Source organism: Diaphorina citri, unplaced genomic scaffold (genome assembly GCF_000475195.1).
Source record: "Diaphorina citri unplaced genomic scaffold, Diaci psyllid genome assembly version 1.1 scaffold387, whole genome shotgun sequence".
NCBI lineage: Eukaryota > Metazoa > Arthropoda > Insecta > Hemiptera > Psyllidae > Diaphorina > Diaphorina citri.
In genome coordinates, this window is record NW_007377822.1 from 33,131 (window position 1) to 51,063 (window position 17,933).

General features: G+C 34.6%; 1 protein-coding gene across 1 annotated transcript; it reads right to left on the minus strand.

Annotated features, from left to right (window-relative positions):
* Positions 1-776: 776 nt before the first annotated feature.
* Positions 777-6,620, minus strand: LOC113467039 (pyrokinin-1 receptor-like; the record flags this gene model as incomplete). The annotated part of the gene is made up of 2 exons (XM_026822935.1): positions 6,575-6,620; positions 777-1,274 (listed from the first exon to the last, which is right to left on the minus strand). A coding segment is annotated over exon 2 (331 nt), but the record flags the coding sequence as incomplete, so codon positions are not given.
* Between the last annotated feature and the right edge of the window lie 11,313 nt (positions 6,621-17,933).

Here is a 17,933-nt window from a genome sequence, read left to right on the forward strand (position 1 = left end):
TTGTCAACCTCTATATCTATGCTAGTTAAAAGTTAATTAATTTCAACTAGACAATTCCTGTGAGCAAAAAGTTGGCTTGTGAAACAACAATAGTAAAGTTTCAAAAAGTTAATTAGGAATGAGTTGAGCAGAAAACAAATGTCTACATTTTACAAATCAAATCGGATAAATCCTTACTCCCTTCTGGCAACATTTGTAAAAGACAAAAAAATGAAAAAAAGAGGGAGGTTGCGACTTGCGAGCGCTTTGAGAGAGTAATATTAATCAAGGCTACTGAATCTACTGATACAGCATCAAGCTATGATGCTAATCTCAAATACATATAAAACTCGAAATCTGAGTAAATTGAAAATTTCAACTTGAATATTAATAAAGTCAGAAGAGAGAAAGGAGAGGGGAGGAAGACAGAGATCCTACTTATTTAAATTTTACAATAAATTAAATTTTATTTTGTAAAGATTTATCTTGGTATTCTAAATACAGGGTTGGTGCAGGTTCCTAGGTTAACGCAGAAAATCTAGAGATTGTTTAAAGGATATTCCATTCGATCTGGATAAAATAAATAACACAAAAGATAGGTAGATAATAATAATTTACCACGAAACGCAGAAAATCTAGAGATTGTTTAAAGGATATTCCATTCGATCTGGATAAAATAAATAACACAAAAGATAGGTAGATAATAATAATAATTTAGTAGAGATTGTTTAAAGGATATTCCATTCGATCTGGATAAAATAAATAACACAAAAGATAGGTAGATAATAATAATTTACCACGAAAAATAATTGTTGCCAACTTACCTAACAGCAATAATGTGAGATCAGAGACAGCCAGACTGAACAGATAGTAGTTCGTGGCCGTATGTAGTGACGTATTGTTTATAATCACAACACATACTGCAATGTTGCCAATGACTCCGGTGACAAATATCCCGAAGTATACGATAGTGATTGGCAACAGCACACTCATATGAAGTCGCTTGGGCCCGCGCATACAATACAAGTAGTGCTCCACCGTCCAGTTGTAGGAAGTTATCATGGAATCGTTCATGGAACAGTTGTACACTATCATGTCGTCCGCCAGGAAACTTTCGAGTTCCTCCATGATGTTTGTTACGGGGATATCACTACTTTTTGTTGAGCACTTTTGATCGTTGAGACGTTCGAATTTTCAAAAGTACATTTTGAGGTAACATCAATTAAATTTAAATCGAAAATTCACACTGTGCATAATTTACTAGTCATAATGCTATGTTAACATTTATTACCGCACTGAAATTATGTAAATGAGAAAGTGGAAATCACTAAAATGTGCGGTCATGGATTAGGTATTCATATTTTAAAAGACAAGATTTTGATTTTAACTAAACAGGAGTGGTCTGGATTTGAAAGAAATAAAAATGAACTTTGAACCAGAAAAGTGCAACGTTTGGATACAAACATTACAAACATAACTTTTCCATAAAGAAAACGAGAAAATCCATCAGAAATATTAACGTTGCACAGTGGTGGAAATAGAGAAAAGAGACTGCTAGAAAGAAGTGTGGAATACATACGTATACCTTTGTATGTTTATTTGTCTATGTACCGGGATTTGTCCAAGAATGCCGGAAAAAATACTGGTAACACCAAAGGAAATGAAATGGGAAAGACTAATTTCGCTTGTCCTTACAAATTGTGGCAGATACAAAAATAACACTTCCTTGCTTGTCTTGTCGGAAATTCAGAAAATGTCAACTTGTGATCACCAAGCAAAGGAATGAGGCTGACAAAAAAAATACAACGAACATGAAAAATGTCCACCGTTTAATTTAGAGAATAAAAGTAATGAAAAAAAGGGAGAAAAATAGCTTCAAGTGATGGAATTGTGAGTCTGCTAATGAAAATGAAGATGATGAGAATAATAAGAAGACAAAATGAGAACAAGTGAGAAATGAGGGATTTTCTCGGAACCAAAAGTACTGGATTCTATTTTGGAAACAATCTGAGACGAAATGCTCGCTGAGGGCATGGAGCAAAAATTAGGCAAAAAAAAGCATTAGATCTTAAGACGAGTAAGATAAAAAGACTTCCACAAATTTACATTCAGATGATCCAGACCAATGTGTCCAAAAAAGCCGTATTTGAACTTTGAATACAAGAGAACATTGAATTACATGAAAAAAAAAAAAAAAAAGAAGTGGGAGATCGTGTCTTTCATGAATAGGTAATATCTACTAGTTTAAATGAACCTAATTCTAAAGTTACAAACATTAAACGGTTAGAGATATTGTAAAAGTTACTATAGAACATAAAAATAAGCATCCTTCAATAGGATAAGGAAAGTCGTGTGATGTTCACACCAGATTTTTTTTGTTTTTTCTCTTTCACCCACTCCCTCATTTCCCATCTGTCTTCTCCCACTCATTTCCCTATCCCCTGGTCCTTCCCATTGTCCTTTTCTTTCACAGGGAAAATTTATAGTCCAAACAACAATGATGATATAAAAAAAAACAAGTTTGAAATAATGAATCTAATGTTTATAGTTATGGCCCAAAATTTAAACTTTTCTTGAGATTTTAGGCGTGACTTGTGTGAGAACTTGTAAAGTTACTATAGAACATAAAAATAAGTATCATTCAATAGGATAAGGAAAGTCGTGTGATGTTCACACCAGATTTTTTTTGTTTTTTCTCTTTCACCCACTCCCTCATTTCCCATCTGTCTTCTCCCACTCATTTCCCTATCCCCTGGTCCTTTTCTTTCACAGGGAAAATTTATAGTCCAAACAACAATGATGATATAAAAAAACAAGAGGAATTTTTCATCTGAATTTCTGTGTTGGTCGGAGGATGAGATTATCATAATCTAGGAGGGAAATTATCCTTTTGTTAAACCGCGGCGACAAAACTAATACATTATGTATGTTAAGGCGGTCTCTTCTTGATCCCTTGTGTGCCGCGTCCATTTTAGTTTAGAACTATTGCACTGCACCCTGGTCCTTCCCATTGTCCTTTTCTTTCACAGGGAAAATTTATAGTCCAAACAACAATGATGATATAAAAAAACAAGTGGAATTTTTCATCTGAATTTCTGTGTTGGTCGGAGCATGAGATTATCATAATCTAAGAGGGAAATTATCCTTTTGTTAAACCGCAGCGACAAAACTAATACATTATGTATGTTAAGGTGGTCTCTTCTTGATCCCTTGTGTGAAAACTAATACATTATGTATGTTAAGGCGGTCTCTTCTTGATCCCTTGTGTGCCGCGTCCATTTTAGTTTAGAACTATTGCACTGCAAATACTGCAATACATTATGTAGCAAAATATGGCAAACTGGAATATTTTAGCACGGAAAAGGGAGCAAAAAACTGAGAATGCTTAGTTCTCTTTTCTTTTTTTAGCTTTCTTGGGAAATTAATTAGGGCATGAAGAAAACTTGGATGAAAAATCAACCGAGTAGAAACACTTATCTTTTACACCATTGTATTGGTTCAATTTCCTCCAGTTTTTCGCTGTTATTTTTTCCCCATTCTCTCACAAGTTTGTTTTTATTTTCTTTCTATTTCTTCTCTCTATAAGACTATAGTTTAGTTTATACACTCTTTTCTACTCCTTTCATACCTATGTAATGTGAAATTGAATTCTTGGTGGCACAGACTCTACACAATTTCCGCGGATATCAGCATTACAAGTCATTCACATTATGTAGGTAGGTACCTACTCAATCATCCTACTATCTCTCTCCGCCAATTCAAGTTCAAATGCCGCCACTAGTCGCTACTCAACTGAATAACATGCTTATAGGTACTTTGTGTATATCTTTGAGTTACAACATGAATCAATGATTAATTAGTTCAACAGATAGTCAATAAGACTCATCTTATAAATTATACACCCAGATCTCCATAAAATATATCTTATTTGCTTCTATCAGCAATCAGCATTTACTCATGATTGAATCTATTTCTGTTTAAAATGGTCTCACAAGAATCAAACTTAACATTCTTAACATTATGCTCCTGTGGACAGCATATTTAATCTTATATTATAAAAACAAGTATTATATAAATCTCTCTCTCCACGCATATTTTGGACATGTGACAGTTTTTTCCGAAGTTTCGACCTTTTCTCCAACGGCTGCTGAACAAGGGTTAGACTGCGGGAGTAAAGGGACTTTTCAGTCTCATTCTGGCACTAAAAACAGAGTATATTCTATTCTATTATTCCACTGGTAAAACTTTCACTCAAAAAGGAGGTGGACCAAGTTCTTGACATTTGGTTGCCATAATGATCGCCAACCTTCAATAATTGGAGACGGTGTGACAGGAAGAAGAAGAAGAAGAATTATCGACCTAAAATTCAGACATCCGTACAAGTATAATGAACAAATGAAACAAATTCAAATCTAATTTCCGTACCTCAAAAGGATCCAAATTAACACAGTTCCTTTATGATAACACCATTTCCTTTATGCTAGAGGGGAAAAAATGCAAAAGTGTGAGATTACAAAGTACCCTGCATGCTGCATGTGAAGCTAGTCACACTCAAGAGTGTCTTCAAAGCTTTAATAATTCAATTTCATTAAAAGGGGTAAAAAAGAGTCTTTATAAAATAATATGTACTCTTCCACTAAGAGGACTAAGTTCTAAAATTATAGACTCAACTCGTTGAAAATTAAAAAAAAAAGGTCAGTGGGACTCAATCCGTTGACTCCCATTTGTTAAATTGATAGGTTCCTATCTCACGGAAATAGTAGGTGGTGGTGGTAGTAGTACCTTGTTTGTTTTTGTTTATCCTAAAGTAAAATTAAAAAATCAAATCAAGAATAATAATAAACTGAATATTAAACAAATTAGGTAGGTACATAGGTATTCTTTAACCATGACCGAATAAACTACGGGCTAAAAAATTCCCGGAGGGACGGACCCAGCTTGTTCTCATTTACTGTAGGCCAGACTCGGAAATTTTGGAGCATCCAAACTCCAAACCCAAGGTAAGTCAATGTTTGGACTCTCGGCCCTTCCCTCGATAATAATAATGAGAATGGTTTATTTCAATATAACTTAAGACTTCCACAAATTTACATTCAGATGATCCAGACCAATGTGTCCAAAAAAGCCGTATTTGAACTTTGAATACAAGAGAACATTGAATTACATGAAAAAAAAAAAAAAAAGAAGAAGTGTGAGATCGTGTCTTTCATGAATAGGTAATATCTACTAGTTTAAATGAACCTAATTCTAAAGTTACAAACATTCAGTGTGATTTTAATTAAGAGTAAGTTTTTTACTAAAAGAAGAAGTGTGAGATCGTGTCTTTCATGAATAGGTAATATCTACTAGTTTAAATGAACCTAATTCTAAAGTTACAAACATTCAGGGTGATTTTAATTAAGAGTAGGTAAGTTTTTTACCCGGCTACAAATACGGATAGAATAGGTACCAATTAATAATTTCAGTCGATAGGTAACAAAAGCATAATAAATTAAAAAGTAGCAAAAGCTCTCTCTCTCACTCTTAACCACAAGCGAATTCTGATGAAAGGAAAACGTCCCTTAGAGGTAAGAGGTAACCTTTATTCGAATGGGCTACAAATACGGATAGATTAGGTACCAATTAATAATTTCAGTCGATAGGTAACAAAAGCATAATAAATTAAAAAGTAGCAAAAGCTCTCTCTCTCTTAACCAAAAACGAATTCTGATGAAAGGAAAACGTCCCTTAGAGGTAAGAGGTAACCTTTATTCGAATCCTACGAGTGTTTCTATTTCAGTAAAATTCCCGGAAATACTTCTAACTTCTAGGTTGTTTTCTTTAATTAATTTCTCTGGAAGAGGACGTAGAACTCCATGTTCCAATTTGACCATTTTCCGTTTCAATGAGTTTCTCTGATAAGCACTCTCAATATGTTCTCTCTGGTGACATTTTGGAACTTGCTACAATAATAAATAATGTACTTTGATGTTCAGATTCACAGAAGCTTTAAGGGTTGACAAATTTGCCAAGTCGGTCCCCTTGGCTTAAAATTTGCTACATAAATCTGGTCGAAAGTTGGGATAATGTTTAAGGACATTAATTTTATCAACGACAAATTTGCCAAGTCGGTCCCCTTGGCTTAAAATTTGCTACATAAATCTGGTCGAAAGTTGGGATAATGTTTAAGGACATTAATTTATTTTATCAAAGAAATACTTCTAACTTCTAGGTTGTTTTCTTTAATTAATTTCTCTGGAAGAGGACGTAGAACTCCATGTTCCAATTTGACCATTTTCCATTTCAATGAGTTTCTCTGATAAGCAATCTCAATATGTTCTCTCTGGTGACATTTTGGAACTTGCTACAATAATAAATAATGTACTTTGATGTTCAGATTTACAGAAGCATTAAGGGTTGACAAATTTGCCAAGTCAGTCCCCTTGGCTTAAAATTTGCTACATAAATCTGGTCGAAAGTTGGGATAATGTTTAAGGACATTAATTTTATCAAAGAGCAAGAAAGTATACCAAAAGATGAAGAATTTGAGTTACCAAGCAAAAGCTGATGATTTACGAGTTTTAAATTCCCTATTTAATTTAAGTCACTTTGATACCTGTTTAGATAAAATGTATGTGCATCGTGTTTCTTAAAGGATTTCAGAAAGTAAAAAAGAAGTAATTTTGAAACGTAAGTTTTACGTGCTTGGAATTTTGTAAGAACTGTGTAGGATAGCATTACGACAAACATTGGTGTTGTCTCCTCAAGTTTCTTACATTAAAATGAAGAAACAGAGAAAAAAATGATAGGGATATTTGCATAAACTGGGATAGCACATAGTTTTTACGCTAATACTTGAATATTTCAAAAAGGATTTCATGCAGTTTACGAGAATTTCACAAGGGAGAGTAATCTGAAACAGATAAAACAAAATGTAAGGTAAATTATAATGTATATCTTTGAGTTACAACATGAATCAATGATTAATTAGTTCAACAGATAGTCAATAAGACTCATCTTATAAATTATACACCCAGAATATGTCTTATTTGCTTCTATCAGCATTTACTCATGATTGAATCTATTTCTGTTTAAAATGCTCTCACAAGAAACAAACTTAACATTCTTAATATTATGCTCCTGTGGACAGCATATTGAATATTCTATAAATCTCTCTCTCCACGCATATTTTAGACAAGTGACAGTTTTTTCCGAAGTTTCGACCTTTTCTCCAACGGCTGCTGAATTTATCACCAGTAACTTGGCAACGAAAGTGGTTGAGTTTTTCTACATTTTTTATAAGCTCTTTTTTCTCTCCCGTTAAATGATGATGACAGAAAGTTGAAAAGAAGTTCCATTGAAATTTGAAACTTGAAAAGAAATATTTTTTGTGCTTCGCATCAAGAAAACCAGAAGCTGTTTTTGGAATGTCAGAATTGAAAAGCGTGATCATTCAGCATACAATTGACATTTCCTGCATCCTAATGGATTCCCAGCGCATCCTTTGCTGACTCGAGGTATTTTCACCTAGTTTTTTGTATGCTTCAGCACGGAGGGTGAAAATTAATATCTCGCTGGCATTTCTGGAGCTGAAATATTGTCTTATCTTGTAGAATACTACATAGAATGTGATGGTGTACTTCAGGGTGGCTTTGTGTCATAAAGTCTGTTGGGATACAGGTGAATATGGATCAGCTCAACTTTGTGGCGCTGTATGAACAACATATTGATTATTTTGGTGTGACAGCTGAGAAATTCCCCGTCTAGCGTAGGTAAACTAGTAGTTCTGAGAACTGTAGACCTCATTCAGATTCTTTTGCCCAAGCTGAGACGAATTTACGTAGAATAAAATTCAACAGCTTGGGATTATGAAGTGAGGAACGATATTTTCTAAGACGAGAAATTCCCCGTCTAGCGTAGGTAAACTAGTAGTTCTGAGAACTGTAGACCTCATTCAGATTCTTTTGCCCAAGCTGAGACGAATTAACGTAAAATAAAATTCAACAGCTTGGGATTATGAAGTGAGGAACGATATTTTCTAAGAAGGCTAAACTGAGAAGGAAAAGTAGAAATAAAGACAATCTCCATTTTCAGAATATTTTTATTTCAACAAATTTAGCAAGGCACCCGCTAGAGCTTGATAATTTTTAACGCTTCTTATCTTTGTAAATAGACAAATATTAGTGCTACTTAGAGAAATAACTAGATAAATTTGAATCTGGAAGAGGAGGCAGGAGGTATTATCCTGCCGAGATAGGACTGAAAAGTCCCTTTACCCCTAGTAGTGTTCGATATCCAGATAATATCGATCACATTTTAAAAGAACACGAAACAACTTCCTTTTTGGAGCATGCAATGTGCACGAACTGCATCTTGTGTAGGGAGCTACTATTAAGAAGCTAGCAATTTGTTATTGTTCGTTTTATTATATTGAAAATTTATTGCAGTAGAATCCCCAACACTCAATTCATTGTGACAGAAAGAGATTTATAGATTTTCCCAACCACAATAAGTATGAGAACTGCAAAATATATTATTAATCCACCTAATCATAATAAAACCGAAGAATTGTTCCAATATAGTGTAACGCTCTAATTCGAGTAAGAAATCTTATCACTTGAATTACACCTAAGTAGTTTGCCATTCTGGATCATTAACGTCATTGCAAACCATGGATAAGATTATACTCTACAAGAATTGGGAAATTATTGCTTGGATTAGGAGAGTAAAAGGTACTTAGTTACATGCGGGAACTTGATCGCTTTTCTATTCCCAAGATATTTTTGGAAATCACCTGTAAGTATAAAGAGAAAAGATTATGGTTTGATATATTTATGGCTAGGGTAGGAGGATGTGAGTGTTGACATAGCTAGGTTTCTGGAAGCTTTTCGGCTTTTCTAAGCACTGAACTCAAAATCTGGAATATTCTTTTTTGTGTCTATCAACATCAGCATTCGGAGGGGAAAAATGAAAATGGTGTCGGTGACTTTCTACTTGACGCCTCGACAAGATAAAAGCTTACATCAACACTCGATAAAACCGTAATTAATTATCTACGGCGATGGAGGGGGAAAGGCAATTAATCAAAGGCTCTCCCTGGTCCTCTGCTACATTTCTCTCTTCAGACCTGTATAATTACCGAGACTTTTCTCAGCAATTTTTTCCCCCAATGTTCAATTTACCGTCAGAGTGGTTTGGTATACACCGCGCACACGGGCTTATAGGCATACGCAATTTTCTCCCAAGGAATCTACGAAATTCTCACTTTTACAGATAATCTGAATTTCTTGGAAAATTTTGAGCCTTAGTCGACTTTTCTTCATGCTTCAGGATCGCAATTCAATTTCCTCCAACCAACGGGAGCTTGAGAAGATGAGAAGCTTTCTATTTTTCTGATCGGCTTATGTGTAAACGCTATGTGTGTGACATTTTGCTCTTCTTTTTTCTGAAATGTTTTTTCCTGTTGTCTAAAATGATTTTGCGTGCATTTATTCTAGCTGACAGCACATATTTTTATTATTATTACTTTCCACTCTGAGAAGTTAAGAGAAGTGGTAGGAAAAATACATATAATGAAAAGAAAATAACTTTTAGCAATTTGAATAAGGTTTTCCAAAGTCAACAAATGTGTAGGTTTGATAATATTTTTACAACATTAATGCTGAGTTGTACATGTTACATTACACATTTGAAAATAATTACATACTTCAACATTTGAACATTTAACATCTTCAATGATAACACGGAGTTCCTCGTATAAGTGACGATGCAAAATGTACAATTAAATACACATTGGGAGTTTTGGCACCTCCACTAATATTCGTAGCTGACTGACTATCGCCTTGACACTGACCCGTCATCAACATTTAGCGAAGTAGCTCTGATGCATTAATAATTTGACACACATAATGCTGAATAATTTAACACACATAATGCTGTCGTAAATCATAGGACATGCTGACTGAACCACAGCGTCAGCACTGAAGAGCTGCTAAAACTCTTGACAAACCTCAACTTAATATGTGAGGGTTTTTCATTTCTGCCTTTCACATGGATGACATTTTGAATTGATTTATTGTCTATTATTATCTTTCTAGCTTTTTTCTTTTGTTTGGTTGTCAGTCATCGGGCATTTGTTGTGGAGAGTGATGATATAATGGAATGTGAACAGAATGATGGCCAAGCTGACCCAGTCATTGTTCTAGTTTAGTGGCAATATGTGACATAATTGGTATAGATAGGCAGTTTTTCGCTGTTATTTTTTCCCCATTCTCTCACAAGTTTGTTTTTATTTTCTTTCTATTTCTTCTCTCTATAAGACTATAGTTTATACACTCTTTTCTACTCCTTTCATACCTATGTAATGTGAAATTGAATTCTTGGTGGCACAGTATAATGGAATGTGAACAGAATGATGGCCAAGCTGACCCAGTCATTGTTCTAGTTTAGTGGCAATATGTGACATAATTGGTATAGATATTTCGAAAAAATAGGACAATGTTGATGATAATATGACCAATGACCATGACCATGTACGAGAAAGTAACACTTATCTTTTACACCATTGTATTGGTTCAATTTCCTCCAGTTTTTCGCTGTTATTTTTTCCCCATTCTCTCACAAGTTTGTTTTTGTTTTCTTTCTATTTCTTCTCTCTGTAGGACTATACACTCTATTCTTCTCCTTTCATACCTATGTAATGTGAAATTGACTTGCACTGCAATTATGTAGCAAAATATGGCAAACTGGAATATTTTAGCACGGAAAAGGGAGCAAAAAACTGAGGATGCTTAGTTCTCTTTTCTTCTTTTAGCTTCCTTGGGAAATTAATTAGGGCATGAAGAAAACTTGGATGAAAAATCAACCGAGTAGAAACACTTATCTTTTACACCATTGCCTACGGGAATCGGAACGAATAATTTAGTTTCCTGAGGGATGACAAACTCACCTTTGATGTCCCGAATAATTTAAGTGAGGGAGTAAGTAACAAGGTGTGGTGTGGTTCACACCACATACAAGGTGTAGTTCACACCACACCTTGTATGTGGTGTGAACTACATCCTCGTACACCATGGAATATGTTAAATATTCCATGGTGTACGAGGATGTAGTTCAGAATGTTTACACTTTCGAGTGCATCAAATTATACATATGCCGTAATGGACACTAATCTATTAGACCCTTGAGGGCTTCTTACACGGAGAGAAAAAGAGGGGTGCCGGAAGCTCTAATATCGAACTCTAGGTAGGTATATCAGGAAAATAATTGATGGGTCGTTTTCTCTTGACTTGGTGTGATTGAGTGATCAATTGATATGTTGCATCAGTTACATACTTACATGGTATACGAGTATGTAGTCCAGAATTTTTACACTTTCGAGGGCCTCTAATTATATGCCATAATGGAAACTAATATAAGATATGTAGTAGATTCTTGAGGGCTTCTTACACTGAGAGAAATACAGTGGTGCCGGAAGCTCTAATATCGAACTCTAGGTACCTACATATATCAGGAAACTCGACAATACACATAAGGAGTTACTGCCATTTTCTACCCCTTTGTCCATCGTTTTTGCCTGACTCCATATTCCTAATCGGACATCTCTACATTGGCAATACGACTTTTTTTTTTTGGCCGAGAAGAAAAACTCTCCTCACAACGAAAAAAGAAAATTCCACCGCAAACATGGAAAAATAATGTGAAATTCAAGTTCCACAGTTTGCATTGTTACAGGTTACAGGATGCATCATCAGTTTCAAATCCAAATACTCAAGACATAGGTTCTCATGATGGTTGACTGCGGCTCAGAACGGGCCAAGTAATCTTGGGTAGAGAACATCAACCCCCGTCAGTGCAGCTACACCGCTATAATAACAGCAACAACAACACTACCAACAATACAGACAAATCAACGACACTGAACTTTGAACTTAACCTAAGCTTTCTACTATCATCCTGCATAAAAAGGAAGTCCATTTATAAACAGCACAAACCACCATTATGTTTATACCGAGAATATTATTAATACATATTATTCTTATTATTATTATATTTTTCCTTCTATTCGTCTTAACATGAGGAACGTGATTTTCATTCCCAATGTAGAAAAAATTCCAGAATGTCCAGACGAAAATCTAGCTTGTACTCTTTCCCTTTCTGTTTCTTCCTGTCTTTCTTTCTGTTCAAATGTGCCCAGTTCCTAAGGTGCTATTACACCATTTTTAGTCCGTCCTTCCTTTATTATTACTAATAATAAAAGGTATAGTGGACGGACTATTGTATTCGCTTCGGTGTCGTCTGATACATTTTGAGGTAACATCAATTAAATTTAAATCGAAAATTCACAATGTGCATAATTTACTAGTCATAATGCTATGTTACATTTATTACCGCACTGAAATTATGTAAATGAGAAAGTGGAAATCACTAAAATGTGCGGTCATGGATTAGGTATTCATATTTTAAAAGACAAGATTTTGATTTTAACTAAACAGGAGTGGTCTGGATTTGAAAGAAATAAAAATGAACTTTGAACCAGAAAAGTGCAACGTTTGGATACAAACATAACTTTTCCATAGAGAAAACGAGAAAATCCATCAGAAATATTAACGTTGCACAGTGGTGGTACATTTTGAGGTAACATCAATTAAATTTAAATCGAAAATTCACACTGTGTATAATTTACTAGTCATAATGCTATGTTAACATTTATTACCGCACTGAAATTATGTAAATGAGAAAGTGGAAATCACTAAAATGTGCGGTCATGGATTAGGTATTCATATTTTAAAAGACAAGATTTTGATTTTAACTAAACAGGAGTGGTCTGTATTTGAAAGAAATAAAAATGAACTTTGAACTAGAAAAGTGCAACGTTTGGATACAAACATAACTTTTCCATAGAGAAAACGAGAAAATCCATCAGAAATATTAACGTTGCACAGTGGTGGAAATAGAGAAAAGAGACTGCTAGAAAGAAGTGTGGAATACATACGTATACCTTTGTATGTTTATTTGTCTATGTACCGGGATTTGTCCAAGAATGCCGGAAAAAATACTGGTAACACCAAAGGAAATGAAATGGGAAAGACTAATTTCGCTTGTCCTTACAAATTGAGGATTTGTCCAAGAATGCCGGAAAAAATACTGGTAACACCAAAGGAAATGAAATGGGAAAGACTAATTTCGCTTGTCCTTACAAATTGTTAGAAAGAAGTGTGGAATACATACGTATACCTTTGTATGTTTATTTGTCTATGTACCGAGATTTGTCCAAGAATACCGGAAAAAATACTGGTAATACCAAAGGAAATGAAATGGGAAAGACTAATTTCGCTTGTCCTTACAAATTTTGGCAGATACAAAAATAACACTTCCTTGCTTGTCTTGTCGGAAATTCAGAAAATGTCAACTTGTGATCACCAAGCAAAGGAATGAGGCTGACAAAAAAAATACAACGAACATGAAAAATGTCCACCGTTTAATTTAGAGAATAAAAGTAATGAAAAAAAGGGAGAAAAATAGCTTCAAGTGATGGAATTGTGAGTCTGCTAATGAAAATGAAGATGATGAGAATAATAAGAATCCGGAAAAATACTGGTAACACCAAAGGAAATGAAATGGGAAAGACTAATTTCGCTTGTCCTTACAAATTGTGGCAGATACAAAAATAACACTTCCTTGCTTGTCTTGTCGGAAATTCAGAAAATGTCAACTTGTGATCACCAAGCAAAGGAATGAGGCTGACAAAAAAATAAAAATACAACGAACATGAAAAATGTCCACCGTTTAATTTAGAGAATAGAAGTAATGAAAAAAAGGGAGAAAAATAGCTTCAAGTGATGGAATTGTGAGTCTGCTAATGAAAATGAAGATGATGAGAATAATAAGAACTGACAAAAAAATAAAAATACAACGAACATGAAAAATGTCCACCGTTTAAATTAGAGAATAGAAGTAATGGAAAAAAGGGAGAAAAATAGCTTCAAGTGATGGAATTGTGAGTCTGCTAATGAAAATGAAGATGATGAGAATAATAAGAAGACAAAATGAGAACAAGTGAGAAATGAGGGATTTTCTCGGAACCAAAAGTACTGGATTCTATTTTGGAAACAATCTGAGACGAAATACTCGCTGAGGGCATGGAGTAAAAATTAGGCAAAAAAAGCATTAGATCTCAAGACGAGTAAGATAAAAAGACTTCCCCAAATTTACATTCAGATGATCCAGACCAATGTGTCCAAAAAAGCCGTATTTGAACTTTGAATACAAGAGAACATTGAATTACATGAAAGCTCGCTGAGGGCATGGAGCAAAAATTAGGCAAAAAAAAGCATTAGATCTTAAGACGAGTAAGATAAAAAGACTTCCACAAATTTACATTCAGATGATCCAGACCAATGTGTTCAAAAAAGCCGTATTTGAACTTTGAATACAAGAGAACATTGAATTACATGGAAAAAAAAAGAAGAAGTGGGAGATCGTGTCTTTCATGAATAGGTAATATCTACTAGTTTAAATGAACCTATGTAATTCTAAAGTTACAAACATTCAGTGTGATTTTAATTAAGAGTAAGTTTTTTACCGGGCTACAAATACGGATAGATTAGGTACCAATTAATAATTTCAGTCGATAGGTAACAAAAGCATAATAAATTAAAAAGTAGCAAAAGCATGACTCCGTGACTGGATGTTGTGGGGCACGCTCAGCCTCGTGAGGAAAATGAGTATATATAGATGTAGATCTGTCCTAGGACAGGTTTCAACACGACGTTCTCCACTTTTCTCGATCTTGGGCGTCCTCCTTCATTTGTCCAAACGTTCTTCCATTCAGCACATCTCTCAGCATTCCAAACCTCTTTCTTCCTATTGATCTCTTTCCCCTCAGCTCTCCTTCCATGATTCTTCTCTGCAGAAAATGAGTAGCTATGACATATAAATTCGCATAGCGACCGGTGCTAGCATGGTAGGTAAACATTGGATGTTAGATGTTTGGATTATTGAGATATTGGGAAAAATTCTACAATGCTGCAGTGAGCACCAAAGTTGTGATATAATAACACAATGAAACTGCATTTACATTTTTTTTTACATAAAAACCCTTTGAGTATCAGAGGAAAATATGTAATTCTTGGCGGGATTGTTCAATTTTTTCTGATCCCCCCCTGTATACAATATTTACACTATTGTGAATTATATTAGAAAATATTATTATTATTTCATAATATGAATTATATTTGAAACCATTTCCATAACGCGTTATAGGCCATCCCTCATTCATCACATCAGAATGGGAAGAAAAATGAGAAAATGACTCTCTGTTTCCTCTTTCTTTCTCCAATTCTTCTTCTTTTTCCACTCTTTTTACCTAAATCCTCTCTACGTATGATTTTTCAAGAGGTTTGATAGAGGGATCTGTAATTTGTAAGGTCCTATCTTCCCGAAAGCGAAGAGAGAAGGAAGACAGGATAGGAGAAAGCTTTACCATGGAAGAGAGCTAATCGTGTAAAAGTGAAATAATAGTTTCCTTGAACACTTGGAGAATACAACTTGCTATAAAGCCATAAAGTGATATGAGCTGAAACTGACTAATATTACCTGAAACGGTCCGTCGTCGTCTGAAGTTTCTAAAATCTCTTTTTTCGTGATAGTGTCATGCAAACTTTCATGAGCATTAATTATAAGAGAAATAGGTAAACCAGCCATTTTCCGCCCGTTCAAATACACTTATCCAGCATCCACCATTTAGGTACTTTAAAAGTGAAATAATAGTTTCCTTGAATGCTTGGAGAATACAACTTGCTATAAAGCCATAAAGTGATATGAGCTGAAACTGACTAATATTACCTGAAACGGTCCGTCGTCGTCTGAAGGAGAAATAGCTAAACCAGGAATTTTCCGCCCGTTCAAATACACTACTTACGAGTATCCAGCATCCACCACTTAGGTACTTTAAAAGTGAAATAATAGTTTCCTTGAACGCTTGGAGAATACAACTTGCTTTATAGCCATAAAGTGATATGAGCTGAAACTGACTAATACTACCTGAAACGGTCCGTCGTCGTCTGAAGTTTCTAAAATCTCTTTTTTCGTGATAGTGTCATGCAAACTTTCATGAGCATTAATTATACATACACCTTCAAACTTTCTTCTCTTATCTTTTCGATTATAAATGACCAAAGTCTCACTTTACGTTGGCATAAAATGTTCCCTAATAATTATACATACCCCACAAAAGCAAGTTTTAAATAATTCGCTGAACTAAATACATACTAGTAATACTTCAACACAAAGAAGTTCTGTTAAAATCCACATCATGTAAAGTTAATCCGTACAAGTATAATGAACAAATGAAACAAATTCAAATCTAATTTCCGTTCCTCAAAAGGATCCAAATTAACACAGTTCCTTTATGATAACACCATTTCCTTTATGCTAGAGGGGAAAAAATGCAAAAAAAAGGTTAGTGGGACTCAATCCGTTGACTCCCATTTGTTAAATTGATAGGTTCCTATCTCACGGAAATAGTAGGTGGTGGTGGTGGTAGTAGTAAACACAGTTCCTTTATGATAACACCATTTCCTTTATGCTAGAGGGGAAAAAATGCAAAAGTGTGAGATTACAAAGTAACCTTGTTTGTTTTTGTTTATCCTGCCGAGATAGGACTGAAAAGTCCCTTTACCCCTAGTAGTGTTCGATATCCAGATAATATCGATCACATTTTAAAAGAACACGAAACAACTTTGAATCAATGATTAATTAGTTCAACAGATAGTTAATAAGACTCATCTTATAAATTATACACCCAGATCTCCATAAAATATGTTTTATTTGCTTCTATCAGCATTTGCTCATGATTGAATCTATTTCTGTTTAAAATGCTCTCACAAGAATCAAACTTAACATCCTTAACATTATGCTCCTGTGGAGAGCATATTGAATATTCTATAAATCTCTCTCTCCACGCATATTTTGGACAAGTGACAGTTTTTTCCGAAGTTTCGACCTTTTCTCCAACGGCTGCTGAATTCATCACCAGTAACTTGGCAACGAAAGTGGTTGAGTTTTTCTACATTTTTTATAAGCTCTTTTTTCTCTCCCGTTAAATGATGATGACAGTCAACAATTTATTGGAAAATTCTTCGAAAAAATGCCTAATATAGCGGCAAGAGCTGCACGAGCTCAGTTTTTTTTTTTTAATAATAATCCTACATGTTATGAAAATATGAAGGAAGAGTATGCATTTCCAAAATCTGCATTTCCAGGTTTATTAAATTTCCTCGAATTTCCAATACAGGAAGTTCATGAATCCATGAAATAGCAAATCATTGGATTTCTCCCCAGAGTCAGCACAGACATGGGAAAGTAAAAAAGAAGTAATTTTGAAACGTAAGTTTTACGTGCTTGGAATTTTGTAAGAACTGTGTAGGATAGGACACCTCCAGAACAGCGGACACTTAAGGGACGGGGACTTTTTTTTACTTTCTATTTTTTTCATCAATTTCTTACGAAAAAAATAGTCAATGTCTCAAAGCAGTCACTTTTTTCCCCTCTTATTGGGTTAATTCTTGAGCTAAGCTTGTTATCTGGGAGGGAGCAAAATGAGTCACAAAGAGAGAACATATTTTAGTCATCGAAGCCAGAGTTAGTCAGAAACAAAACATATTCCCACAAACAGTAAAAGCTCCCACTTGCAGTTTGAAAATTTTCGAGTTCCCTTTTCAAGTTTCCAACAATTTATTGGAAAATTCTTCGAAAAAATGCCTAATATAGCGGCAAAAGCTGCACGAGCTCAGGGGGTTTTTTTTTTTTTTAATAATCCTACATGTTATGAAAATATGAAGGAAGAGTATGCATTTCCAAAATCTGCATTTCTAGGTTTATTAAATTTCCTCGAAAATTCCAATACAGGAAGTTCATGAATCTATGAAATAGCAAATCATTGGATTTCTCACAGGAGTCAGCACTCAGCACAG